Consider the following 24,966-nt stretch of genomic DNA (forward strand, 5'->3'; position numbering starts at 1 on the left):
TTCTCCAGATTCTTAATTTCACCTTCAGAACATTGTAAACTTCATCCACACTTAGGTAGAAACCATGACTCACTCCGTTGTTAAAGCCCTGTGTGACACAAAAGAGGCAGTTGGAAAGTTCTAACATTGATCAGGTTTAGAGCACTGAACAGAAGCTCAGACCTAGCAACCCAGCAGCTGTAAGGCAGCTATCCCACTTAGTCTTATGGAGTCATGTCCTCTACAGCAAACAATGTTCTATGAGTAATTCTGCTCCCAGACAGCCTCTTTGTATCAATGAGTTTCACTTTAGTTGTTAGTCATTCGTTTGTGGTTGAAGGAAAGTCTATCTTCTGTTCAGCACGTAACACTTACCCAAAACTCAGCCCTCTTGAAAAACTGAGTAGAGTGAATTGCTATTTTTATCGATTGTTGCTTGAGCTGTAACGGTCATATTTACAGAAAGCCTTTGTCTATTTTATTCAGGTACTCTGTTGTTGTATCAAGTACACATTTGCTGTCTCTCTGTGTGTCTCCTCTCACCTATGCTAACAATGGTAATGTGTCTCTTTCTGTCTGTCCTCTACACAGGTCTAACTCTATCCGTAGATTATCTGTAAACAGGTCCAACCCGGACTTCAACGTGGCCCAGTTCCAGAGACAGGACTCCCTGACTGGGATGGGCCTGGGTCTGGGTCGTCTCAAACCAGAGCTTTACAAGCAGCGCTCCCTGGAAGGGGATGAGGGGGGCCGGCGGGGCGGAGGCTGCGGACGCCTACACTTCATTCTCAAGTTCGACTGTGACCTGGAGCAACTCATCGTCAAGATCCACAAGGCGCAGGATCTCCCCGCCAAGGACTTATTGGGCACCTCGGACCCCTACGTCAAGATTTACCTACTACCGGACCGGCAGACCAAGCACCAGACCAAGGTTCACCGCAAGACCCTCAACCCTGTGTTCGATGAGGTATTCCTGTTCCCCGTGGAGTACGCTGAGCTGCCGACGCGCAAGCTGCACTTCAGTGTCTACGACTTTGACCGTTTCTCGCGCCACGACATCATCGGCCAGGTGGTGGTGGACAACTTCCTGGATCTGGTGGACTTCCCTGCAGAGACAAAGCTTTGCCGGGACATCCAGTACGTCTCCACGGTGAGTCAGCACGTCCTGTTTGATCACTTCCTGTTTCCGGCTTTTAAGGGAATGTTTGTTCTGCTTTAATACCCTGTTAGATTTACTAAGATAAGTGGTCAATTATAACTATAGCAGGATATTCATTTCGGATTAGACATTTTTACGGCACTGTACTTGGTTGAATGCCTCATACATTTTTCAAGATGAGCCACAGTAAGCTCTCAGTGAGTCGCTTCATCCGCAATAGAGAAAATGGACTCAGTTTTCAGCTGGCGTTAAGGCGGCGCTAGTGTCAAATGTGCATTAGTTAGCAATTTCGTCATGTAAAATCTGACGCACTGGCATTTTCCAGCCCTAACGCCGGGTTCTGCAATTTACCTGTCTTGTATCAGCTCGCTTGTGCTCCGATGGGAGGGGTGGAAATATACATGTGAAAAAAAGAAAACTCCATGTAGGCTATGTGTCAATGCCCATCATGAAACGAGAGATGAGAACCTTGGTGAATACCGGTGAACCTTGTATTTAGAAGTTATCTGTAACCTGCAACAATGGCTTGTTTTCTGTTTTATATGTTCAAAACCCAAGCCCTCCCTTAGGCCTACTATAACTAAGGCTGGTTCAACAGCAATGCCTGTCTTTTTTATCCTGGCCATTTTATGATATCATACAATTTTACATTTATTTATTGTTGTGGTTTAAAAAAACTGATTGCTGGTTTTTCATTAAATTTTATTACAACCAATCTTATTAGAATGATTCACCTGCCTGGTTTAACGGTTACAATGTCCATGGCGCGCATGCAATGCAACTTCTGGAGATGTGTGAATGGGACCTGATCTGTAAGATGGTTCCGATTATGTTAATAAAATATAGGCTGATTTGGGAGAAGTATAACGGTGAATGGACATTCTCCATTTCTCTTTATAGTGGATCTTTGTCCAGCTACTGTGAAAAGTTTGGATGTGCCGTAAAACCCTCCATAGTCTGCATTGTTTTAATATTATATGGCCACAGGGAGAAATGATGGTGCCTGTAAGTGTGACATAGCCTATTTAAAACAAGTTGTTATTTCGTTTTGTTTAGAATTTGATTAGAATTATTTGTTCTATTTTTAGGCCTTATCAATAATGAATTTACTCTTGCTTATTGACAATGTTTGGCATGTCCATGCTCAGCCATAATGCAATTTACAGTAGGCCTAGCCCCTATATCACTGTGAATGCTATTGAAACCATGCAATTACATAGAACAACGTGGACTGCAAATGGGTTCAAGTTAATGTGTTTATCAAAGATATGTCTGCATTTTTCTATTGTGTTTCTGTAAGCCATTTAACAAACTATAACGGACTAACATTGGAATTGAAGTTGATTCCAAGGCAATACATAAAAGACTGTAAATACACAACTTGAAGCAACCACATATTTCGCCATGGAGCACATTCTGATTGGCAAGTGAGGGGCCAAGCCTCGACACACCCACAACTTGTTTATTCATCAAAACACAGCCAACGCCACCAAGTGCGCCGATAATTGTGATAGTGATAATAGCAAAAATATTTCTGACACACCCCTGAACCTATAGCGCTACCGCCTGCGCTTAGATGTACCATTATATTAGGTTTGTTAAAATAGAGCCCAATGTGTTTCATTTGTGGGAGAAAGAAGTCGTCAGGAGACATCTGACAGTGAAGACCTACCCAAGTAAGAGTGCCTTAACGTGGAGAAAACAGAAATGACTGCTAGCCAGCTCACTGAGCTGACAGTTGGGAAGAAATTAAAGGAATTAGCTGGTGCATGGAGCGAATGGATCTCCACTTTTTCAAAGAGGAATTCTCTTATGATGACTTTGTTCTTGCTGTAGTTCTGGTGCTGGTGAGAAGGAGGTTTCTTCAACCTGGAGCATAGTATCAGATCATTGTCACGACACTGAGCCTAATGAGAGACTCTGTTGTATTATTCTGACAGGTCTGGGGCAATATGAGGTTCATATTGTTGGGCAAATATAATAATAATATAATAATATGCCATTTAGCAGACGCTTTTATCCAAAGTGACTTACAGTCATGTGTGCATACATTTTTTACGTATGGGTGGTCCCAGGGATCGAACCCACTACCCTGGCATTATAAGCGCCATGCTCTACCAATTGAGCTACAGAGGACCACATATGTCAGTACCTAGTCTTGAAATCCCACAAAGGAAAATATTAACCCATATGGTGCATAGCATGTTATTTAAATGAGTCTAATTTCAGTTAGCCTAACCATCATTATTGTTTCTCCTCAGATTTTGCCTGCACATATATGTGACTGGTTACAGGTTCCTAGGCATTTGACGCTAGTTCCTACTTCAATGAGAGCCGTTTGAAAAAAATTGTATATAGGGAGAAATACAGGATTCTTCCAGGCTAGCCATGATTGGCTGAGATAGTGGATACACCAATGCCGAGAGATGAGTCCTTATTGGTGTGTCATGTCACAGGCTTCTGTGTTAAAAAGAATGGGGCTCCCTTGGTCAGTATATTGATAATCTTTTCTAGATTTTTGGAATTATATAGCTTTGGACAACTGCAAAAGTGTTGCTAAAGCATTCAACAACATTACTGCCCTGAATTTAGCTGGTGCTATCGACAAAGCTCAGTGGCAGAAAGTTGTGAGAGACTACTTTTTTCTGGAGGTGTCACGCCCTGACTCAGGGGATGTTGATTTGTTGAGTCAGTGGTGCGCGTTCCCAGTCCGGCCCGGCCCGTTCCTGCTCCCCGCACCAAGCCAGTGGTGCGCGTCGCCAGTCCGGTCCGGCCCGTTCCTGCTCCCCGCACCAAGCCAGTGGTGCGCGTCGTCAGCCCGGTCCGGCCCGTTCCTGCTCCCCGCACCAAGCCAGTTGTGCGTATGTCCAGTCCGGCACGGCCCGTGCCTGTTCCATCAGGCACCGGTCAGCTGCTCCACTCCGGAGCCAGAGCAATCCGCTCCATCGGGGTCCGGTCCAACTCCAGTCAGCGGATCCACTCCGGAGCCAGAGCAATCCGCTCCACCGGGGTCCAGTCCAGCTCCGGTCAGCTGCTCCACTCCGGAGCCAGAGCAATCCGCTCCACCGGGGTCCGGTCCAACTCCTGTCAGCGGATCCACTCCGGAGCCAGAGCAATCCGATCCTCCGTTGTCGGGTCCAGCTCCAGTCAGCGGTGCCAGTCCAGACCCAGACGTCAGCCCCTCTCCAGGTTCGGGGTCTCCCACACCAGGGTCCAGACAGGGCTTGGTACTTCGTGGGAGGAAGGAGAGGGGAAGCAGCGCGCCGAGGTCCAGACCAGATCAGGGGCGCAACAGGGAGGTGGAGAGAAAGTGGTGGTCACGCCCGGAGCCGGATCCGCCTCCGAGGCGGAATGCCCACCCGGCCCCTACCCTGTTATGTTTTTGTGGCGCGGTCGGAGTCCGCACCTTTGGGGGGGGGGGGGGGGGGGTACTGTCACGCCCTGACTCAGGGGACGTTGATTTGTTGAGTCAGGGTGTGTATATTCCGTGTTATGTGGTGTTTTTCTATGTTTAGTTCTAGATCGTTTAGATCTATGTTGGCCAGGGTGGTTCCCAATCAGAGGCAGCTGTAGCTCGTTGTCTCTGATTGGGGACAATACTTAGGCAGCCTGTTGGCACCAGTTAGTTTGTGGGATCTTGTTCCGTATAGGTTTGTTTTGTGTAACCTCAAGACTTCACGTATCGTTTGTTTGTTGTTTTGTCGTGTTCAGTACTTCAATAAATATGTACGCTTATCACGCTGCGCCTTGGTTCCACAAATCTTTAAACGATCATGAAAGGAGGACAATGTCATGGATTTAATGTAATGGACGTACACAAAATAGTCCAAATTGGTGAAGTGGAATGAAAAAAATTACTTGTTTCAAAAAATTCTAAAAAATAAATAACGGAAAAGTGGTGCATGCATATGTATTCACCCCCTTTGCTATGAGCCCCCAAATAAGATCTGGTACAACCAATTACCTTCAGAAGTCACATAATTAGTTAAATAAAGTCCACATGTGTGCAATCCAAGTGTCACATGATCTGTCACATGATCTCAGTATAGTCTGCAACACCACTAAGCAAGTGGCACCACCAAGCAAGCGGCACCATGAAGACCAAGGAGCTTTCCAAACAGGTCAGGGACAAAATTGTGGAGAAGTACAGATCAGGGTTGTGTTATAAAAAAATATCTGAAACTTTGAACATCCCACGGAGCACCAGTAAATCCGTTATTAAAAAATGGAAAGAATAAGGCACCACAACAAACCTGCCAAGAGAGGGCCGCCCACCAAAACTCACGGACCAGGCAAGGAGGGCATTAATCAGAGGCAACAAAGAGACCAAAGATAACCCTGAAGGAGCTGCAAAGCTCCACAGCAGAGATTGGAGTATCTGTCCATAGGACCACTTTAAGCCGTACACTCCACAGAGCTGGGCTTTATGGAAGAGTGTGCAGATAAAAGCCATTGCTTAAAGAAAAAAATAAGCAAACACATTTGGTGTTCACCAAAAGTCATGTGGGAGACTCCCCAAACATATGGAAGAAGGTACACAAACATATGGAAGAAGGGACTGGGAAACTGGTCAGAATTGAAGGAATGATGGATGGCGCTAAATACAGGGAAATTCTTGAGGGAAACCTGTTTCAGTCTTCCAGAGATTTGAGACTGGGACAGAGGTTCACCTTCCAGCAGGACAATGACCCTAAGCATACTGCTAAAGCAACACTAGAGCGGTTTAAGGGGAAACATTTACATTTCTTGGAATGGCCTAGTCAAATCCCAGACCTCAATCCAATTGAGAATCTGTGGTATGACTTAAAGATTGCTGTACGCCAGCGGAACCCATCCAACTTGAAGGAGCTGGAGCAGTTTTGCCTTGAAGAATGGGCAAAAATCCCAGTGGCTAGATGTGCCAAGCTTATAGAGACATACCCAAAGAGACTTGCAGCTCTAATTGCTGCAAAAGGTGGCTCTACAAAGTATTGAATTTGGGGGGTGAATAGTTATGCACGCTCAAGTTTTCAGTTTTTTTGTCTTATTTCTTGTTTGTTTCACAAGAAAAAATATTTTGCATCTTCAAAGTGGTAGGCATGTTGTGTAAATCAAATGATACAAACCCCCAAAATCTATTTTAATTCCAGGTTGTAAGGCAACAAAATAGGAAAAATGCCAAGGGGGGTGAATACTTTCGTAAGCCACTGTACATGTGAATTCATAAAGAGATGGGTGGGGCTTAAGAGGGTGTGAATGATCCTGAATAGGCGTAAAAAAAGAAGACCTCACTAGCAAGTGTTAAAATCACATCAATAACTTTGAAGGGCTTATTCTCAAAAGTGGGTAAATTAGTATAGAAACTTTCATAGCAGCATTACTTTCCCATTGATTTCTCGAATTGCAGTGTATGATATACCATTTTGAAGCCTGTACTGTATAAAACCTGTATAAACTGTATAAAATAACAGTGGGAGGGGACTTTTAATGGGGAGGGGACTTTTAATGAGAAATTATGTAGTTTGGTGGGCAATTCGTTATATTTAAAGTTACAATAGGAAAAGAGACAAAAAATAAAAGATTTGTATTTAAGAAACACCACTTAAAAAAGAGCGTAGGAGGGCAAATGGGCAGGTGCACCAGCACCCCTAGGGCTCCATCTGTGCACGTGCCTGCTGGTATCTCATCTCTCAGTGGTGAAGCACTGTCTCCTTCAGGAAGGTAACTCATAATCACTTTCTCTGCATTGTTCCATCCAGTGGACCCTGGTGAAGGACACATAGGCATTACCATTAGTATTAGCATTAGGCGCTAATCTTCCCAATTCACCCCATCTCAGCTCCTTTCCACCAGGTCCTAACCTCACTCAGCAGAGTTAAATGGGCCCATGGTGATGATGCCTGAGGTCGTCAGGAATGAGTGCTCATCACAGTGCCGCGCAAATTAGACAATTGACAGCTCTGTGTGTGTTTGTGTGATGGAAAGTTCAGTGTGTGTGTGTGTGTGTGTAAATATATGTCTGTCACGCTTAGGGCTGGCACAATTACTGTATAACCGTGTAACCGACAGTTATGGATGAAGACCGTCATGAAAATAAAATTACTGTCATCATCGTTTAAAAATAATACAACGGGACGGGACGGTCGGGCATTCGTGTGGTTGAGTCAATTTCAGCTGTAACATAGACTACAACGTGAGGAAATGTTGTTGCTCCATGCTGAAACAAGCAAGGGTTGTAGCAAACTAGTCTTTGGTTGCCTAGGCAATGCCCCCCTTCCTGCAGCAGCACATGCAGTCAGGAGCGGAGGAGAGGAGAAAATGTGCGTGTACATTTTTATTAATTGTTTTACTTTTTCTCTCTCTCTCTCTACTTTTTTCTGTAGAGTGCTGTCTCCTGCATTTTTTTATATGCCAGCCTCCAACATCTTCTCCCCATGATGTCTTAGAATAGAGATGTTTAATCATCTCCTCACAGCAATCCTTTTCAAAGCTGTGTAAGATCAGACAGACCTGTCTTGTTGTGGACAATCACAGGTAGGCCCTGTCTTCGGTGATTGCATTGATTGACCAGCACCTTTCTCAGTGTGTGACTGTGTGAGCTACAGTAGCTGTGATTTGGCCATTGATACTGTCTGTGTTTTTCATGCCATATGGGACTGGCGGGACTGGAATTTATCAGAGCTCTCCCCTCCCATTGATTATAGAATACAATTCATATTATTCCAGGGAGGTCAGTGATGCTGAATCAATGAGGCGTAGCTGATGAAGAGAACACACTCACACACACTGATATATGGTGACATTTGTCACAGATGATTTAACACACACTCAGCGTATTCCTGTACACACAGGTTTCAGATACAGTCACAGCAAGGAGCGTAATCAATGCAGTGTAATCAATGGACACATTAATAGGCATCTTGTGTTTGTTGTGTGTGTGTTTCTGTGGGCATCCTTATGCATGTGTGTGTGTATTGAATTCAGTGTATACTTTGTTAAGTGACATAACGACACAGCAACTGTCTGGCCACCCTTTCTTTGACAGTATGCAAATGTTAAGTTATGAATAATTCATGATCCGGTTATTCTGTCCTCTTGGTTGGGGTTCAGGTGATTCTGTACCTTTACTAGTGATACAAGTCTTTGTAGTTTGTCTGAACAGCGACCATTTTGACTTTTATGAGTTTGGAACCCAGGTGACCTGACGCCAGGTGACTCATTGTTTCTTCAGGATGACTGTGTTAGAGCCCTCTGCCCTGTTGCCTGGAGAATAACAGGGATAGCTAATGACCTGTCCTTCCCTTCAACCCATATCAATGGAACTCAATGGCACTTAGACCAGGGGTAGTCAACTCTACTCTGGCCCTGGCTGTAGACTTTTGTTCCAGCCAATGTGGCTGGCCAGCCCTACTCCTGCATAGCTACGTAGAGGGTGTGCAGGCTTTTGTTCCAGCACTGATTCAACTGATATGCTGCTGATTAGTAGAATCGTAGTGTTGGGCTACATTCAAATAAAGATGTTTTATTGAGGCCCTGGGGTTTCGGATGTAAAAGTTGTGCTTCAGAGTGTACTCAGTGGTAATTATCTGAATGCAGGCCCTCTGCTGCCTGGTTAACATCAGCCGTCCTCTCCTCTCCCCTCTCCTCCTCTGCTCTCTCTCGCCACTGCTCTTATCTCCTCTCCTCCTCTGCTCTCTCTCTTCACTGCTCTACTTTCCTCTTCCCTCCACTGCCATATTCTAGTCTCACATAATTGGTTGTCTAACATATTTACCACGTGTGTGTGTGTGTGTGTGTGTGTGTGTGTGTGTGTGTGTGTGTGTGTGTGTGGTGTCCAACTGTCGCAGTGTGGTTTAATTGGATGCTCTGTGACACGACTGAACCCTACCTCCATCCCCTCACCTCGTGTTCCTCCTCTCTCTCACCTCCCTCCTCCCCTCAGCTCTGCCTCCTCCGCCTCCACCTCACCTGTCTGGTAATAAGGCAATCGGTTATCTCTCGCTCTCTGGTTGATGACGGTGAGATGCCGCTCTACCCACCATCTCTGATGAGCTGTAATGTAACCTGCATGCTAATGTTAGCCTAGATAATAATATGAATACATTCTTAGAAGAAACAGTGCTATCTAGAACATAAAAGGGTTATTCGGCTGTCCCCACAAGAGAACCCTTTCAAGAACCCTTTTGGTTCCAGGTAGAACTCTTTTGGCTTCCATATAGAACCCTTTCCACAGAGGGTTCTACATGGAACTCAAAAGGATCCTACCTGGAACCAAAAAGGATTCTACCTGGAACCAAAACAGCCTTTTTTCTAAGAGTGTACAGTGGGATACAATGAGGGTGGTAGTAGGCTGGCCAGAGAAATAAAAGCATTCAGTGGAGGCCAGACTCGGTGAAGGTAGTAATTATAAAATGGCAACTTGTATTGCGTCTTTGATAAGTTAAATTTGACTTTCAAATATCTTTGCCACTTTGATCCAGACATTATATTTAGGAAGATGACCTAATTAATGTGCCAGTGAGGGGTTGTCTGGTAACATGGGGTCATTAGCTCTGAGTGTATCTACATTTGGGAAGGACAAAAATATCAGTCTCAAGCCCATGATATTTCATTTGACCGCAGGCCCAAGATTGAGAGCAGTGGTATTTGGATGTGTGTGTGTGCGTATGCGTGTGTGTTTGTGTGTTCATGTGTGTGTGTGTGTGTGTGTGTGTGTGTGTGTGAGTGTGCATGCATGCATGTGCCGCATGTGCTTCTGTGCATGTTTATGTTTGCATACACAGAGCAGGATGGAGGGCTTCTTTTCAGAGGGCAGTGACCTAAATCTCGGTTGTCAGTGAGAGGGAGGCAGCTTTGACAGGTTGACACAGAGATGGTGATGGCATCCATTAATAACTAGAGCCTGTCTAGGGTTGGACTGGGCCTCCCACTAAGTCTGGAGCCCCAGCAACAACAGAGAACAGGCCTAACCAAGACCGAGACCAAGAAATCATACATCCCTCATGACTAAGGCCAGGAGTTACCTGACCAGGAAAACTCTGGGCCTAGTTATAGCCTGTAGGTTATACATGTATAGTTTTTGCGCTTTACATTTAATTTTCACAATGATATTACAATTGGATTGCAATAGTCTTGTTTGTGTTGAGCTGCCTGTGGTTAGCGTTCCATAGCCTGAGGGCACATGAAGCTCTCTGGAACAGTTCAAAACCCAAACCAAACCACATGAGATCTGTCTAAGATGCTCTGTCAAAACAGTTCACAGACCTAGCTCAGTTAAATGGCTTCCTCTTAGCTTTCATAAGCAAGCATATGGCCCCAAACACAACTATTTACTGCAAATGACAACCCGCTCATACGGTCTAGCTACAGTATATTATCTACACTCGAGTTAACCACTTACTGTGTAATGTGACATGAAAACACATGCATATCGGAGGAGGTTGTAAAGGTCTTGAAGGTAAAACTGTTGTGGATGATGAGGGGGCTTGACCCAGAGAACCTCCAGTTATAAGTAGAACATTACCTCCAAAGCTATCATCTAGCCAGTTAGTCTAGAACCAGTGAAATAGGTCAGAGCACGCTTATATTATCCTAGATCAGAAGAAACAAAGAAACCTGACAGAACTACTGTCACGCTCTGGCTCTGGGACTCTGTATAGTGAGCCAGGGTGTGTTCATTATTTGGGTGTATTTCTATGTTTGTAGTTCTGTTGGGTGCATTTCTATGTTTGGTCAGTGACTCCCAATCGGAGGTAACGAGTGTCAGCTGTCGGCTCGTTATCTCTGATTGGGAGCCATATTTAATCTGTATGTTTTCCTGTGGGTGTTGTGGGTTTTTGTTCATTTCGGTTTGTGTTAAACCGTAGACGTCACGTTATTCGTTTGTTGTTCTGATCGGTTGATCATCATCATTATTATTATTAAACATGTTCACCTTCAACGCTGCGCCTTGGTCCTCTATGTATGACGATCGGGACAGAAAAACCCACCAAGATGGGACCAAGCAGCGTGTCCAGGAGCCGTCGCCAGGGAGATCCCTCACAGATCTCCTTCGCCTCCTGGACTGGGTCAAGCCGAGTGAGGAGGAGAAGGGCTTGACGCTATGGCAGAAGGGCGAGAGGCTGGCGAGGTCTATGGAGACCTGGTCCACGGGTAGGAGAGACGCCCCAAAAATTTTTATGGGGGGGCTCGAGACGTCGGACCAGCAGGAGGCCGCGATAGAGCGGCCCAGTGGGTTGCTGGAGAAGGCCGCCGGGTTACGGGGGCCACTGGTCAAAGAGGGGATGGAGGAAGTGGAGGCACGGCGAGAGGTACTGGCGTGTGTTGCCAGTCCGGTCCGGCCCATTCCAGATCCCGGTGTGGGGCCAGTGGTGTGTGTCCCCAGTACAGTCCGGCCCATCCAAGCTTCCCGCACCAAGCCAGTGGTGTGTGTCGTCAGTCCAGTCCGGCCCGTTCCTGCTCCCCGCATCAAGTCTGTGGTGCGTCTCGTCAGCCCGGCTCTGCCCGTTCCTGCTCTCCGCACCAGGTCTGTGGTGCGCGTCGCCAGCCCAGTCCGGCCCATTCCTGCTCCCCGCATCAAGTCTGTGGTGCGTCTCGTCAGCCCGGCTCTGCCCGTTCCTGCTCTCCGCACCAGGTCTGTGGTGCGCGTCGCCAGCCCAGTCCGGCCCATTCCTGCTCCCCGCATCAAGTCTGTGGTGCGTCTCGTCAGCCCGGCTCTGCCCGTTCCTGCTCTCCGCACCAGGTCTGTGGTGCGCGTCGCCAGCCCGGCTCGTTCCGCTCCTGCTCCCCACACCAAGCCAGTGGGGTGCGGCGTCAGTCCGGCACGGCCCGTGCCTGTTCTCCGCACCAAGTCTGTGGTGCGTTTCGTCAGCCCTGTCCGGCCCGTTCCTGCTCTCCGCACCAAGTCTGTGGTGCGCGTCGCCAGCCCAGTTCGGCCCATCCAAGCTCCCCGCACCAGGTCAGTGGTGCGCGTCGTCGGTCCGGCTCCGGCCAGCGGGGCTGGACAGGACCAGGGGTACTTTGGGGGGTTGGAGAGGAGGTGGGGATCAAGGACGGAGCCAGAGCCACCGCCGAGGAGGTGTGCCCACCCAGCCCTCCCTTGTTTAGCCCGTATTGAGGCGCGGTCGCAGTCCGCGCCTTTAGGGGGGGGTACTGTCACGCTCTGGCTCCGGGACTCTGTATAGTGAGCCAGGGTGTGTTCATTATTTGGGTGTATTTCTATGTTTGTAGTTCTGTTGGGTGCATTTCTATGTTTGGTCAGTGACTCCCAATCGGAGGTAACGAGTGTCAGCTGTCGGCTCGTTATCTCTGATTGGGAGCCATATTTAATCTGTATGTTTTCCTGTGGGTGTTGTGGGTTTTTGTTCATTTCGGTTTGTGTTAAACCGTAGACGTCACGTTATTCGTTTGTTGTTCTGATCGGTTGATCATCATCATTATTATTATTAAACATGTTCACCTTCAACGCTGCGCCTTGGTCCTCTATGTATGACGATCGTGACAACTACTCTCTAGTGTCGTGTCTATAACACTCTGTGTCCACCCAATATATTCTATCTGCCCTCTCTCTGAACCACTACTCAAGGGGAAAAGAGAAATAACAAAAAACAGAGAGATGAAGGATGAGACAGTATGAAACAACCCCACTGAAGTGTTACTGAGGAAGAGGGAGGAGTGTGTCTCAAAGAGCTGACAAGATCATTAATCTCTCCCTTCTTTCACAACCTGCGGCCATCAGATCCACATCTCCTCACATAGCTGACAGAATCACACAGGTGGATCCTCACTGACCAGCTGTATCAGTACTCTGTATGACGGGGAATATATACAAGGGGATGGAATGTTATTCTTTACAACATGCCAGTTTCTCTGAAATCTCAGTTATTGTAAGATAGCAACACGCCTCAATTACTTTGGAAAGGTAGCAGTTTCTCTGAAATGGCATAGTTATTATTATGGAGTTTTAGTTTTCACAACATATCAGTTTTTCTGAAATGGAACAGTTATTGTAAGATAACAACATCCCTTTCATCGTTAGCTAGACACAGGCAGAAACCTGACAAAACAGTTGTATTGTTCAGTGTTATTTTCACAGCCTTTCTGATCTGTTGTAAGCTGCTGTTATGTTTGCTAGCTGCGTGTTAACTTTGAATACGTATAGACAGAGTGCGTGGTCACTACTGCACTCTGATACCACTGCACACCAAACGTAGACGAAGTCGACGACAGTCACAGCTCCCGAAATAGGAGAGCAGTGATGTTGTTCAAATGACATCCCAGAAAACATCAGAGAAACAGTGAAAGTACAGTTTTATTTGTAGCTTGGCCTATTTCGAGTACGTCAAACAACACATCATCACAAACAGTCAAATAATGTGGGTCCATACTTGCGACCACTTACATTTAAACAGGTTGTCAGGTACAAAATGCATATCAGCCAATTAGAATTTTGATTTACTTGCAGATGACAGAACAATCACTTTCTTCTTAAAAACACCTGGATGTGTGTGAAACAGATAAATAAAAACGTGAGATATGAAAATGTTGTCTAACGTTAGTAGTAGCTAGTAGCCTAGTCAAGGATGCATCAATGGAATATTGTCACACAACGTTTTGTTACAGATTAATGGAACAAAAATAAACCTTGAATTTGTAGGTTGAAAAATATCATTTTACTGGCCAGGATTAACCTATTTTAAGAAATGCCATTGGTGGGTGGATATCAAGTCTAAGATCTTTGATAGGTTGATGAAGAATTTGTGCCAGGATATAATCAGTGCCACCTATTGAGGTTAGCATAGGGCTAATGTGTGCCATGTTATCTGATGGGCCAGCTGCAACTTACCGTTCTGTCACATGCTAGTAAATCAAATATTTTAATTGGCTGATAATTGGCTGCCGGAGAACCTGTTTACATTTACATGGTTGCTTATGTTCGGAAGTTGCACCCTGTGTGTTTGCACTTGTGTGATGAGCATTGCTATTGTGATTTTCCTACAGTGAAAAAAGTCATTTTCACAAATCCATCTTTCTTGGAGGAATAGCCTTGTTAAGGCTAGATTGCGGTTGCCATTTAAAGAGCATCCAAGGTGGTTGTGGGGAGCGTGACCTGTTATTTGTGTTGTTGTAGATGAGTGGCCCCCATTAACTCCCAGATGATGGTGGGGTAGCGTGCTGTATCTGTCTGGCTGAAAACCAGTCAGAAGGAAGGATTCCTGATGGAGGAGGGTCAGAGGTCGATAAGAGTGACTGACAGAAAGCTGAAGCAGAGATGGGGTAGGAGGGAGATTCAAGGGTTAGATCTGACATCTGCTTATAGTTTGAGTAACATAAATTGTTACTCTAACAGCCTCCTGTGGGATAAATGTGTTATGTTCATATTGATCTGTTACCCCGGATATTAAGTGTACCTGGGATTTTATAGCAAAGTCATTCGTAATACATTGGTTCTTGTGGGGCCTTAGTGGCATTTCTGCCCAGTTCCTATTCACTGTCTTGGGACCAGTCCAGTTTGACAGGGATGATTGAAGACTGTAGAGGAAAACAGTAACAGAGACTGTAAAGTCATCTGGATGTATTCCTGTGTCTTCCTCTGACTGGTTTTCCTCATCAAGCAATGTGAATAGAGGAGGCTGGTGGGAGGAGCTATAGGAGGACAGGCTCATTGTAATGGCTGTAATGGAAAAAATGGCACGGAGTCAAACGTGGTTTCATTATGTTTGATACCATTCCATTCCAGCCATTATAATGAGCCCATCCTCCTATCGCTCCTGCCACCAGCCTCCTCTAAATGTGAAACGTCCTCTATTTCAGTCTTTAGCACATTCTCTCTTCCTTTCTTGTGTATTCCCTCCTTCAGGTTCTCTACAATCCTTTGGGGGATGTCTAAACCAAGTCTGGCATTCTGTTGTTTGCCAATGCATACTTTTACATTTTAGTCATTGAGCAGACACTTATCCAGAGCTAAGGGATAGATTTTTCACCTAGTCGGCTCAGGGATTTGAACCAGCGACCTTTCGGTTAATAGCCCAATGCTCTTAACTGCTAAGCTACCTTCCGCCCCACACACACATACACACACGCGCACATGCACAGGCACACACACACACACACACACACACGCACACACACACACACCACATACACACATACACACACACGAACACACACACACACACACACAAAACCAATATCCGCTTAGTTGAAGTCTAACTGATTGTTAGGCCCGGGGGTGAGCAGCCCTGCTAGTCATAGAGGGGTGTTTGCTTATCTGCTGCAATATTGGCCATTTGTCATAATCACGGCACAGCATAGGCTTCTATTGATGGTGAATACAGAGTCATTTTTATAGATGAAACAGAGACAGCTTGCCTGTATAACTGACTGTGTGCTATTTCAGGTTTGTGTTCCTCTGCCCAGGGAAGATGCAGTACAAAGGAAGCAGCAGCATTGTTGCATTGTAATGATTTAGAACTATGAGCACACAATAAGAAGACGACTCTGACAAACACAGCATCCAATACACTTGTTGTTTGTCTCTAGTGTGAAGGGCCTATACAGTTCAACGGAAGTGCAGCTGTATTCCACATCTATACTGAGGCCATGGCCATAGAATAAATCATTTTTTATGTAGTTTTGCTGTACTGAAACAAAGCGGTATGCTATAGCTAGAGCAATGACTGCACAACTGTAGGACTCAATATTTAGCTTCTCCTAGGCAGAGTAGTAACTACTGTAAGTAGATGATGTTACCTGAAACCATGGCCATTTCTTTGATCATTGCCATTAGTAGTGTATGCTCTGTACTAGGCTGTACTTTAGCTGGGATGTGTAAAGCCAGTGAGATTTGGGGCTGTGAGGCGAAGTGATAACCAGAGACTCTCAGTGGAGCACAGTCGTCACCTTCTCCTGCACCCCCTGTTGCCTCCTACATCTACTGTCACCCCCTGCCCATCCCCCCACCCCTGCTCTCTTAAAATGCAATTTCCTGCTGGCGAAGGCCCTTCTGGGGGGGTCTCCGGGTGCCTGGGACACACGGATCTAACACTTCTCATCCTTCTTGCACCCCTGAGCAACCCGATAGGAAGACAATTAGGGAGAGGCGTGTAAATGTCACAGGAAGCAGGGACCTCATCACTGAACACCGCAGTGGGTTCTGGGAGAAAACAAACGCCCCCCCTAGGGCATGGTCGACTGCAGAGAGGGACCTGCAGAGTGCACTGCTATTAACAGTCTGAGGGGCATTCTGTTTGTGTTTGCTAATCTAGTTTGGGAAGGAGAAAGTAGCCGTAACAAAAAAAATGCTTCAGAGTTTTTTAATGGAGTGCAAGGCGACATACGCATCAAGATGCCTTAGGAATGCCTAGAGGTATTCATTAGTAGGACTATAGTACTATATAGTAGCAAAACATTTTGTGTAAGTTTGGTAACTTTTTAATAAAACCTTTCATAGGGTTAATCAATTAAAATCTTGCATAGAAAGTTATTGCTCTCCCATTAAAATGTTCCAGTGGAATTCTCAGAGTGCGTCAGATTAGGAGGAGATCTCACCACCTCTACGGAGTTATTTTCAGAACAGGGTGATAATTGAGCTGTTGCTTTTTACAGCCAAACAGTAGTCTTCTCTCTCGTGTAGCGTCAATGTTTATTATTGGAAATATGAGAGGGAGTTTTCCAGGCAATGACTGGGAAGGGTTTTAGATTAATCTAGCCTGTCAATTTTGCTACTGCACCGTTACCTGTGAGTGAGTTAGGGATGATACTTATGAGGAAATGTCAGTGATGAGTTCTCCTATAAATTAACAACATATTAGTTATAAAGAGAGTGAGGGAATTTGCCATTGTTAATCTCATAAGAAAAAGCTCTGCCTACCCTTCAGCGAAACCAACTAGAGATTTGCCATGATGGGGACTTTGGTCGACATGTTGGCTCAAGTCCTTGGAAAATCCCAAGGCAATGTTTTGAGCTTGATATCAAATCAAATCAAATTTTATTGGCCACATGCGCCGAATACAACAGGTGCAGACATTACAGTGAAATGCTTACTTACAGCCCTTAACCAAGAGTGCATTTTTTTTTTTTAAATAAAACAACAACAAAAAAAGTGTTGAGAAAAAAAGAGCAGAAGTAAAATAAAATAACAGTAGGGAGGCTATATATACAGGGGGGTACCGGTGCAGAGTCAATGTGCGGGGGCACCGGCTAGTTGAGGTAGTTGAAGTAATATGTACATGTGGGCAGAGTTAAAGTGACTATGCATAAATAATTAACAGAGTAGCAGCAGCGTAAAAGGATGGGGTGGGGGGGCAGTGCAAATAGTCCGGGTAGCCATGATTAGCTGTTCAGGAGTCTTATGGCTTGGGAGTAGAAGCTGTTGAGAAGTCTTTTGGACCTAGACTTGGCACTCCGGTACCGCTTGCCATGCGGTAGCAGAGAGAACAGTCTATGACTAGGGTGGCTGGAGTCTTTGACAATTTTGAGGGCTTTCCTCTGACACCGCCTGGTATAGAGGTCCTGGATGGCAGGAAGCTTGGCCCCAGTGATGTACTGGGCCGTACGCACTACCCTCTGTAGTGCCTTGCGGTCGGAGGCCAAGCAGTTGCCATACCAGGCGGTGATGCAACCAGTCAGGATGCTCTCGATGGTGCAGCTGTAGAATTTTTTGAGGATCTGAGGACCCATGCCAAATCTTTTCAGTCTCCTGAGGGGGAATAGGCTTTGTCGTGCCCTCTTCACGACTGTCTTGGTGTGTTTGGACCATGATAGTTCGTTGGTGATGTGGACACCAAGGAACTTGAAGCTCTCAACCTGTTCCACTACAGCCCCGTCGATGAGAATGGGGGCGTGCTCAGTCCTCTTTTTTTTCCTGTAGTCCACAATCATCTCCTTTGTCTTGGTCACGTTGAGGGAGAGGTTGTTGTCCTGGCACCACATGGCCAGGTCTCTGACCTCCTCCCTATAGGCTGTCTCATCGTTGTCGGTGATCAGGCCTACCACTGTTGTGTCGTCGGCAAACTTAATTATGGTGTTGGAGTCGTGCCTGGCCATGCAGTCATGGGTGAACAGGGAGTACAGGAGGGGACTGAGCACGCACCCCTGAGGGGCCCCCGTGTTGAGGATCAGTGTGGCAGATGTGTTGTTACCTACCCTTACCACTTGGGGGCGGCCCGTCAGGAAGTCCAGGATCCAGTTGCAGAGGGAGGTGTTTAGTCCCAGGATCCTTAGCTTAGTGATGAGCTTTGAGGGCACTATGGTGTTGAATGCTGAGCTGTAGTCAATGAATAGCATTCTCACGTAGGTGTTCCTCTTGTCCAGGTGGGAAAGGGCAGTGTGGAGTGCAATAGAGATTGCATCATCTGTGGGTCTGTTGGGGCGGTATGCAAATTGGAGTGGGTCTAGGGTTTCTGGGATAATGCTGTTGATGTGAGCCATGACCAGCCTTTCAAAGCACTTCATGGCTACAGACGTCAGTGCTACGGGTTGGTAGTCATTTAGGCAGGTTATCTTAGAGTCCTTGGGCACGGGGACTATGGTGGTCTGCTTGAAACATGTTGGTATTACAGACTCAGTCAGGGACATGTTGAAAATGTCAGTGAAGACACTTGCCAGTTGGTCAGCACATGCTCGGAGTACACGTCCTGGTAATCCGTCTGGCCCTGCGGCCATGTGAATGTTGACCTGCTTAAAAGTCTTACTCACATCGGCTACGGAGAGCGTGATCACATAGTCATCCGGAACAGCTGGTGCTCTCATGCATGCTTCAGTGTTGCTTGCCTCGAAGCGAGCATAGAAGTGGTTTAGCTCGTCTGGTAGGCTTGTGTCACTGGGCAGCTCGCGGCTGTGCTTCCCTTTGTAGTCTGTAATAGTTTTCAAGCCCTGCCACATCCGACGAGCGTCAGAGCCAGTGTAGTACGATTCAATCTTAGCCCTGTATTGACTCTTTGCCTGTTTGATGGTTCGTCGGAGGGCATAGCGGGATTTCTTATAAGCGTCCGGGTTAGAGTCCCGTTCCTTGAAAGCTGCAGCTCTACCCTTTCGCTCAGTGCGGATGTTTCCTATAATCCATGGCTTCTGGTTGGGGTATGTACGTACGGTCACTGTGGGGACGACATCATCGATGCACTTATTGATGAAGCCAGTGACTGATGTGGTGTACTCCTCAATGCTGTCTGAAGAATCCCGGAACATGTTCCAGTCTGTGCTAGCAAAACAGTCCTGTAGCTGACCGTATATTGATTATTTTGAGATGATTTATTTAGTGGTTTATATATCAGTGTTGTTTCCACCCTGCATGATACAGTGGTTGATATTGTTGTGTTGTGTTCCACCCTGCAGGATACAGTGGTTGATATTGTTGTGTTGTGTTCCACCCTGCAGGATACAGTGGTTGATATTGTTGTGTTGTGTTTCCACCCTGCAGGATACAGTGGTTGATATTGTTGTGTTGTGTTTCCAACCTGCAGGAGACAATTGTTGATATTGTTGTGTTGTGTTCCACCCTGCAGGATACAGTGGTTGATATTGTTGTGTGTTGTGTTTCCCCCTGCAGGATAATGTGGACCTGGGAGACCTGATGTTCTCTCTGTGCTACCTGCCCACCGCCGGCAGACTGACCATCACCATGATCAAGGCCAGGAACCTTAAGGCCATGGACATCACTGGGGCATCAGGTAGAACTCAACACTACCTCACACCATATCAACACTACCACAAAAACACATCGTATTTCACTGTGGATTTCTATTCAGCACACTACTATAACACTGTATCCAATTATTGCTATGTGTTTCTATTCAATACTACCTAACATGAACATAGCTGTATACAACAGAAATATGTCTCTCTCTCTCTCTCTCTCTCTCTCTCTCTCTCTCTCTCTCTCTCTCTCTCTCTCTCTCTCTCTCTCTCTCTCTCTCTCTCTCTCTCTCTCTCTCTCTCTCTCTCTCTCTCTCTCTCTCTCTCTCTCTCTCTCTCTCTCTCTCTCTCTCTCTCTCTCTCTCTCTCTCTCTCTCTCTCTCTCTCTCTCTCTCTCTCTCTCTCTCTCTCTCTCTCTCTCTCTCTCTCTCTCTCTCTCTCTCTCTCTCTCTCTCTCTCTCTCTCTCTCTCTCTCTCTCTCTCTCTCTCTCTCTCTCTCTCTCTCCTTTCCTCTCTTCATCTCCAGACCCGTATGTGAAGGTCTCTCTAATGTGTGACGGTCGGAGATTAAAGAAGAGGAAGACCTCCACTAAGAGGAACACTTTGAACCCTGTCTACAACGAAGCAATAGTCTTTGATGTCCCCCCAGAGAACATTGACCAGATCAGCCTTATGATCGCTGTCATGGACTACGACCGGTGAGTCAATGGACTTTAACTCAGAGATCCAATAGATTTGAACTCAGTGACTCAGTAGCTTTTCAATTGTGGTTCTTATGCAGTATATACCTCTGTGCTACTTGTCAGTCTCTCAGGCTTCTTATAGCCTCTTGAGAGAGTAGATACCTTCAGTCAAGACAATACTGATTCAGAATTGATCCAAGGCCTATAGAGGGTTAAAAAGCTTTCAAGGCAGAGAGTGAAATAGAGAAGGTTACATTACCCCAGGGCCTCCTATCTTGTGGGTAGCATTCCAACATCTCCTCGGCTTTATCTTCCTTCTATTCTTTCTCTCATCTCTTCTTATTTTAGCACCGCTATGTTTTTCTAACATAGCAAATGTATCATCATTACTGTGAAGGCAGACATATTCACAAGATCACCTAGCTTTGAATGACTGTTCTGTCACACCATTATTGAAAATATACTCTCATTCTGTCGCATCATTCAGTTCTGTCACACCATTCATACAGACGCAATATGAATGTTCTTTCCTGAGATTTCACATCCCATCAAACATTTCTATTCTTCACTGAATTCACACATTTTCAATTAGTCATGTGATTCACTTTTAGATCCACACAGGGTTACTGTAATGTTACTTTAATGGTCTATCTAAAGTTAGGAATACATTTGTAGGTTTATCTTACTACCCAAGTAAACATTAGGTTTAGATAGAGACAATACTCCTTCATCTCCAGTCCGAAGGCAGGAGTAATGAAGGTCTCTGTGTGTCTCCCTATCCAGTGTAGGCCATAATGAGGTCATCGGGGTGTGTAAAGTGGGCAACGATGCAGAGCACCTGGGCCGAGACCACTGGAGCGAAATGCTGTCGTATCCGCGAAAACCCATCGCCCACTGGCACCCGCTCATAGAGGTAAAGCCGGTGTTTGTTTGTGTGTGTGTGTGTGTGTGTGTGTGTGTGTGTGTATGTGTGTGTGTGTGTGTGTGTGTGTGTGTGTGTGCCCACATATGTGTCTTTGTTTCTAATGGATCATTTTCAAGGTTTGTCTCAACTGAAATAGGTTTGTTTGCATACTGTCAAAATACCCGACATCTTTGAGTTGACTAGTTTGACCGATGTCTGGTGGTTTCAGACTTCAGACGGTTGAGTGCCGTTACCTGCCACAGAAACTCATTCAAAATTATTATCCTATTTTCTAAGGCCTCATTCTTCTCATTAATCAATACCCTAAGAGGCTCTTAACCTCTCTATCTCCCAGCGCAAAAAATCCTCCATTGTTAAAAACAACCGCAGCTGAGAATGGCAAGGCTCTCAGCGAGTAGGTCTACCTTGATGTTTTGAAGTTGTAGTTGAGACAAATCTACTAAGAAAAAATACAATTAAAATCAGACTTTCATGTGTGCAGGTGGTCAACGGTAGTTACTTCCCAAGCATGGCAGCAAGAATACTGATTCTTCTGAAGAAGAATCAAGGCCTTTCTACATTTCATGTCTACATTGCATTGTATAAGATGTTATTATGTACAAGGTAGCTGAACAATGTATACATACAATAGCTGACATTAATTGGAAATATATTTTCCCCCAAGGTATAAGAATACATATATTATTATTATTATTATTATTATTATTATGGCAGAGTGTGGAGAGGAGTGTTGAGGAGTTGAAGGAGAGAGTGTGTGACCTGTACACTCAGCCTTGAGTAATGGCTTTATTGTGTTGGCATCAAAGGAGAGTGTCTTCCTGTTGAACACAGCTGAGTGAACCACCAAGGTCTAGAGAGGGAGCGAAGGAGAGAAAGAGACAGACAGACAGACAGATAGAGAGAGACATACTGTAGATGAAGTGAAAGAGACAGTAGGAGAGCAAGAAAAGAGGTAGAGCGACAGACAGAGCAGGATTTGAGAAATGGAACAATTAAGCAGACTATTCTGTTTGCTTCAGGGTTACTTACTTAATTACATTATGTGACTATGCTTTGAAATCCTCATTTGAGCCCCCAGGAAAGCACATCTATTATTTAGCAGTCTGCCTCCCCAGCCATTTGAATCAATGTTGTTCTGCCTTCACAAGGCCCTCCCCCCAAAAATCACATATTCAAAACACGCCCGGGACGTGAAAGGACTTCAAACGCAACTATGTTTGTTTATGTTTGTTTGCTCTGTAACCCATCACTCTCTCCCTCACTCTCTTTCTGTAATGGCTTCTGTCTTTTTGCTTTTTAGCCAGCAAACAAAACAATTACTGTCAAGAAGAACTGACCCTTTCACTGGAAAATAGATCTGACCTCGCTGAGATGAAAAGAGAGGAAAACATTTTTCTGCTTGCTTAACTAACCGATTCTAAGCGGCTAGATTTCTGCAAGCGAAAGAAGAGAATCAATCAAGAGCTTTCATGTTGAAGTGCTGGGAGTTTGAGAGAATCTTTGTTTTCACTACGGGTGCTTTAGAGAGTAGTTCTGTTTGGCAGTCCTCTAAGGAGGATTCAGAGGAAATAAAGATAATTTCCAAAACAGATTTTACTGTGGCACAGCTTGTTACTTAGCACATACAATTAGTGAGAGAGTCTTGAATTAGTGAAATCTTATTAATGTCTTTAGGTTACAATTGCTGCTTATAAGCTTTAACTACAGTGCAATGAACTTGACCTACTAACAGAACTCACAATTGAATCGGTTAATCAAAGTACCAGATTTGGTCAATACACTGAACCGAAGTGATCTGTTATCTTCATGCCCTCTACAGAATGTCTCTAGGACTACTAATCTACATGTACACAGCTATCTTTATTGGAGATGTATCTCTCTCTCTTCTCTCTCTCTCCCACAGTACCAAGGCACCACAGGCGGGAGCCAGGCAGGGTCCTGTAATTCCCTGAAGACTCCTCCGTCTCCGTAAGCGTCTGGTCCTTCCCGGAATACGACCACAAGGAGAAGAGCCAGGCGGACCAGCCCAACCATAGGAGCATCGGCCTGCTGAGTGGTCGACATACGGTTATACGTCACGACTGTGTGCTGTCGATTTCACGGTTATCAGAGACCAACCATTGTCAGCTCTGTGTCTCTGGGACAGGACTTTTGCATGGGGAGCTGGATTGATTCAGTTGCATGTTGAGTGACCACATAATATGGTTGTTTTCTTTTTTATTCAGTTCCAAAAAGAAAATCGATGACAAAAACAACCAGGCGGTTTTAACAGTTTGATCTAAGCCTGAGTTTGAAGTAACCGTTTTTTACATTAGTCTTGCTCTACCAGTTTTTAATGGGGTGTGTCTGTATTGCACAGTGTACTTAAAAACGACCAGTCGAACTGACATACATCTTTCATTTGGAAACGGTGCATGAGGTCATGGGTTTTGGTGGAATATCTTCTCCTCAGTTGTTTTCTGTTTCTGTTCTTGGAATAGAATGTGAAGTTCTGTCAGATGATCACATGACATGTGCAGTGGCAATTCATTTCTTAGACTTAGTACCTGTACGTAAAAATGTCCTTTCAAATGTTATCAATAAATATTTATTAATAAAAAACAGCTGGGTGGTCAATGTTAATATTCCTCGCCTGTTGCTATGACAACCACAGATTATCTTGAGGCGTTAAAAGGCAAGTGTAAAACCAGATGGTAATGAAAACCAACATGCCTAATCTGATCATGTAAATTAATACAATTATTGTGTGTAATTGGGGGATGTAAGCTAAATGTCAAAATAAAATAGCAAAAGGCACAAACTGAGTGACCGCGAAATAGAGAGCGGGGGAGAGACGACCAAGACCAGAGAGAAGGGGAATCAAGAGATAGTCATATGACATTAACAGAGAAATGTGTGTGTGCCTGTGCGTGTGAGTCTAAGTGTTTTTCTGAGAGATGGAGATGGGGTCTAGTCATGTGTTTTGTACCTTGTCGATGATCCGTTGTTTATTTTAGCATATTACAAATCCTATCAATGAGATTGCACCCGAGTGGATAACCATTACAGGAAGAAATGCCTGTATTAGTGAGCAGGTTACTATTGACTCCACATAGAACCAATGCCAAATTAACATCTGCTCGGAACATTCACAGATGACTTATCAATATGCTTTAGAATAATCTGGATACATGCCTAGTTGCTAACCACTGTTTCACTTTATCAGCTGGGTTCAGTCAATAATACTGTGTTGCTATGCATACCTCTTGGGGATACATGTACTTGTACATTTGAGGCTCTGACAGAATATTGACTCCACTGTTTCCTCCGGTATCATACAGGCTCGTCAGTTTTAGAGCAAACTGATTGGCTATCGAACCATGTGTCTCCTCATTGCGTAGGCTGCGTGTTCTGGGGCTAAATTACTCCACCGTTGCTCTCCATGGATTAGCTGCCTCCAGTGATGATGAGCTGTGATTTGTCACTGTCAGAGAGAGTGTTTTCAATCAGACATGCCTGCCCCTCACAGAGTGCCAGAAATCAGAGTCTGATGGAGTTGTACCTTCTCCATATGCTGTTCTCAGGTCAATTTAGCATGTTCCTCCTAATGGTAAAGTTAGGGATTAGG

At 45.2% G+C, this 24,966-nt stretch overlaps 1 protein-coding gene across 1 annotated transcript; it reads left to right on the forward strand.

The window, feature by feature from the left end:
• Nucleotides 1–570: 570 nt before the first annotated feature.
• LOC311123249 (synaptotagmin-9-like) lies at nt 571–23,331 on the forward strand (the record flags this gene model as incomplete). Its single annotated transcript, XM_084197505.1, has 5 exons — nt 571–1,129; nt 19,666–19,786; nt 20,278–20,449; nt 21,218–21,347; nt 23,263–23,331. Coding segments are annotated over 5 exons (1,051 nt in total), but the record flags the coding sequence as incomplete, so codon positions are not given.
• Between the last annotated feature and the right edge of the window lie 1,635 nt (nt 23,332–24,966).

This window comes from Coregonus lavaretus (assembly GCF_964263955.1).
Source record: "Coregonus lavaretus genome assembly, contig: HAP1_SCAFFOLD_4435, whole genome shotgun sequence".
NCBI classification, from domain to species: Eukaryota; Metazoa; Chordata; class Actinopteri; order Salmoniformes; family Salmonidae; genus Coregonus; species Coregonus lavaretus.